The 4,155-nt window shown below is 43.3% G+C and overlaps 1 protein-coding gene across 1 annotated transcript; it reads right to left on the bottom strand.

Moving 5' to 3' along the window:
* Positions 1-1,782: 1,782 nt before the first annotated feature.
* Positions 1,783-4,155, bottom strand: LOC114192018 (pentatricopeptide repeat-containing protein At3g09650, chloroplastic). The gene has a single exon (XM_028081555.1). The coding sequence runs from the start codon at positions 4,061-4,063 to the stop codon at positions 1,934-1,936; it is 2,130 nt and encodes a 709-aa protein (XP_027937356.1). The 5' UTR covers positions 4,064-4,155; the 3' UTR covers positions 1,783-1,933.

The raw sequence follows: 4,155 nt of genomic DNA, 5'->3' as shown, positions 1-4,155 counted from the left end.
ACAAAAGTCGCACACTATAAAAATAAATCAATTAATAAAAATATATATACATAAATCGCTAGAAATAACAGTTATAGAAGAAGTCACCACGACTCATGTCAACTTCCACTCGTAAAGAAGCCATTTGGATTCGTGACTACTTCTCTTTAGAAGTCATTCTATATTAGGCCAAATTCACCGAGATCTGTAAAATTCCAAGTCAACCAACCCTCATTTCTTGTAATTTCTCGCCAAAATTGACTCATATCTGAAAAAAAAAATGTTGAAGAGGATGATGATTCCACTTACTACTCCAACAAATAACTTATTCACAAAAACAAGATAACACAAAAATAGGCTAAAACATTTGTAAATTACTCACACATAAAGAATAAGAACAAACACACAGAAATAGGCAGAAACATTTGTAAATCACTCATTCGCCAAGAATAAGATAAAGAGAATGATCAAATGAACACAAAAAAATAGACATGTATATTTGCGAATCAATAACCTGATCGATACTATTTTAGTGCAAAACCAGACGATATCAAAAACCCTCTGTGTCAAACCTCCTTCTGTTCTTCTCTGGACTCCTCCTGGATTTGCTTGCTGTATGAATTCTGAGGGTGGGGTTACCTACAGGCACTCTGATACTTAAGTTAAATAGTGATTCGATATGAAGTGTATGTAGTAAAGTGAGAAAAGCATACCTTTACATGTTCATTAGACCCTAATTTATACTAATCTCTTAACAGAACTGTTATTATTATTTGCGGGCCATTCGTATTCGAAAATCAACTCTTTCCTTTCTGACCAAGATTGTACGCGTCGGTTCTTTCCTTATTAACTAAGATTGTTCGTCTGTATCTTGCTAAGGATCAACTCTTTCCTTTTTGGCTGAGATTTGCTCGTATGTACTTTGTCAAGGATCAACTCTTTACTTTTTGGCTGAGATTTGCTCGTCTGTACCTTGTCAAGGATCAACTCTTTTCTTTTTGGTCGAGATTTGCTCGTCTGTACTTTATCAAGGATCAATCCTTTTCTTATTGAATAAGATTGCTCTTCTATACATCATCATCCTTACCCAACTGGCCACTATTGGGCTGGATATACCCGGTCAGGCAGCGGGCCGAGATGTACTCGACCTCTGCACCATGTTGGCCCCTTTTCCTTTGTCTGCTGGGCTTGCGCGCGTGTCTCCTTCCCTCTCCCTGGGGTCGGGATGTGATCGGCCTTTCCATGTACAGACAGGCCGAGATATGGTCGGCCTGTTATCCATACAGTAGTGGAGTGAGCTGACTTCAAAATTTTGGAACTTCATCCGAAAGAAAATGAGTGGTGAGAAAACCTTGATATTAAAAACCATGATACTATGGTAATGAATTGGGAGATAACCTTCATGACATATAGTCATAAACAAATGACAAAATTTCATTTCACAAAATTCAGTTAAGACAACTTCTTGACGAGAAGGATATGCCGCTGCACTCAACCTACATAGTTCCCGCAATGCAGAATTTCTGGACCAAGCATCGCAAAGCTTCATGACCTTTTTTCTGTGGCTTGACTAAATTACTGGCTAGAACTAGAAGTCATACTGAAAAATATAACTTTCCATTTGATGATATTCTGTACAATTTTGAATAAATTACCAAACAATATTGATTAACATTAACCCATATCTATCTTTAAATATAATATATATATATATATATATATATATATATATATCTAAGTTCATAACTTTTTATAATTTTAAAATCAAAATTTAAATTAAAGAATGAATGAAGAGTCAAGTGTTAAAAACAAACATCTGAATTCTTCACTGGAAAAACTGTGTTTTAATGACAAAATTTACACTGTAGATTACAAAATAACCACCTTTTTTAAGTTACATCGATTTCTACACTGTAGATTTATCCACGTTTTGACATGTATGTAAAGGAAGCAACTAAACCGAATCGGAAGTGGTGCCATAACCTTCCATAGGTTCTAACCGCCACTCACTTCCATCATAATAGGAATTAGGCAAACCCAGCCAAAACTTAAACGCCTCAGCAGCTCTTTTCCTCTCAATTCTTCTGTCTTGTCTAGCCCTTGAAGCATGCTTACTAGTAAACATTCTTGAATGCATTTCCACATAGATTCTAGTAAACTTGGTCTTGTTGGGAGCTATCCCATTCTCCTCCATACAAGCCACGATTTCCAAAGCCTTCCTAAAGAAAGCAGCCCTCACACAGATATCAGCCAGAGTATCCAAAAGCCCTCCATCTGGCTTCAATGGAGGAACAGAAGAATCAGACTTCTCCCCTTCCTTTCTCATCTCACACCTCTCCTTCACTTCATTCCAAAGCAGAAGGGCCTCTCCGGGTTTCCTTGCCAGTGCAATTCCATTGGCTAAACTTCCATAAGTGCTCGAATCAGGGTGAACTCCACTCTCCTTCATCTTCTGAACCACTTTCTTCGCCTCTTCCACCAACCCCAACCTGCAATACCCTTCCACCAACATGTTCCAAGCAATCAGATCCACCTTCACACGAGGGTCACTGTCCATCTCATTAAACACCTTGTGAGCGAGCTTCGGCTGACCCGAGTACGCAAAAGCCTTCATCAAAGTAGTGTAACTAATCTTGGTGGGAGCTATTCCCCTTGCCCTCATCTCATTGAAGAATGAAAGAGCCCCAGCACTGTCATCCACCAGTATACACCCATCGATGAGAATGTTATAGGACACCACATCAGGCTGAATCCCTGCATCATCAACCATCTCCTTAAGCAATTCCTTTGCCTCAATAATCTGCAGCTGTTTGCAGTAACCCTTTAGGAGAATATTGTAAGTTATCAAGTTCGCCGGCACACCAATCCTTGTCATCTCAGCAAGAACCTCACGAGCACGGTCCATGGAACCTACCTTCACAAGAGCTGAAACCACAGTGGTGTAGGAAACGTGGTCAGGGTGACTACCCTTATCATCCTGACGCCGCATAGCCTCAAGCATCCTCACAGTATCACTCACACGCCCTGCATTCATATAACCCTTCATCAAAGTGGTGTAAGTCCTAGTGTTTGGAGCATACCCTTTAGGCAACAAGGGTGGCTCAGCTTCATTGCCACTCTGATCCACCAAATTTGGAAGCAATTTCTCAAAAACACAATCCTCATCCTCATCATTATTACTATTATCGTAATCACTTTCATTTCCACTCAAATACTCTAAATTACTACACTCCCTAAGCACCCGGCAAATATCCCTCCTTTGTTCCCTCATCGCCTGAACCAACTTCTCCGCAGTTTCCAAATCACCAAACTCAACATAAGCAGAAACAAGGGACTGCAAAGTGGTCACACAAAAAGGAATACCCAGCTGAAGAACCCGCTCCAAAACAAACAAAAGCAAGTCCTTTCTACCAATCTTACAACACAGCTTCATCATAGTATTATAACTCAGCGCATCAGGCGCAACATCGAACTGCGGCATTTCATCGAACACCTGCAAGAACGCCTTCGCGTCCCCGAGGTTCGCGCATGCGTTGAGCACGGCGTTGATAGCCGTGGTGTCAGGGCGCGACGCGGCAGCCATGTCTTTGTCTGGGAGCTTCCGGAGGCGGCGCGTGACGGAGCGGAAGAGCTTGAGGGCCTCGACGGGGCCATCGTCGGGGGCGGAGGAGAGGCGGGCAACAACGGCGGTCCAGGCCTTGACATGAGGGAGGTAGCCGGAACGGATCATGGAGCGGAGGACGGAGGCGGCGTAGAGCGTGTGTCCGGCCTTGGTGGCGGCGACGGCGAGGAGGCCGAGGCAGTTGGCGTCGAGGCGGTGGAGCTGGCGCTCACTGCGGAGGCGCGTAACGATGGACTGAGCACGCGTGAGGGAGGAGTGAGTGTTCTGGTAAGATAGCTGACAGACCAAGCGACTGAGACAGGTGGGGTTGGGGAGGTGCGTGGAGTTGGCATAGGCGTGCCAGGCTTCTTCCGTTTTCCGGTCGCGTAAGAGCGAGAGAAGCTTCTGGTCACGGGGCTCAGCGTTGGTAGTGGCGGCGCGTTGGAAGGGTGAGAGTGGTGATTGTAAGAGAACCGCGTTCATGACTGCAGCTCCTCCATTTGAGAAATGAGAGGATAAGAATAAAAACTTGATCAATGGATTTGCAGTTAACTACGTTTTGGGTCTTCCCTTCA

Source organism: Vigna unguiculata, chromosome 7 (genome assembly GCF_004118075.2).
Source record: "Vigna unguiculata cultivar IT97K-499-35 chromosome 7, ASM411807v1, whole genome shotgun sequence".
Taxonomy (NCBI): domain Eukaryota; kingdom Viridiplantae; phylum Streptophyta; class Magnoliopsida; order Fabales; family Fabaceae; genus Vigna; species Vigna unguiculata.
This window is presented reverse-complemented; position numbering and strand designations above follow the sequence as displayed.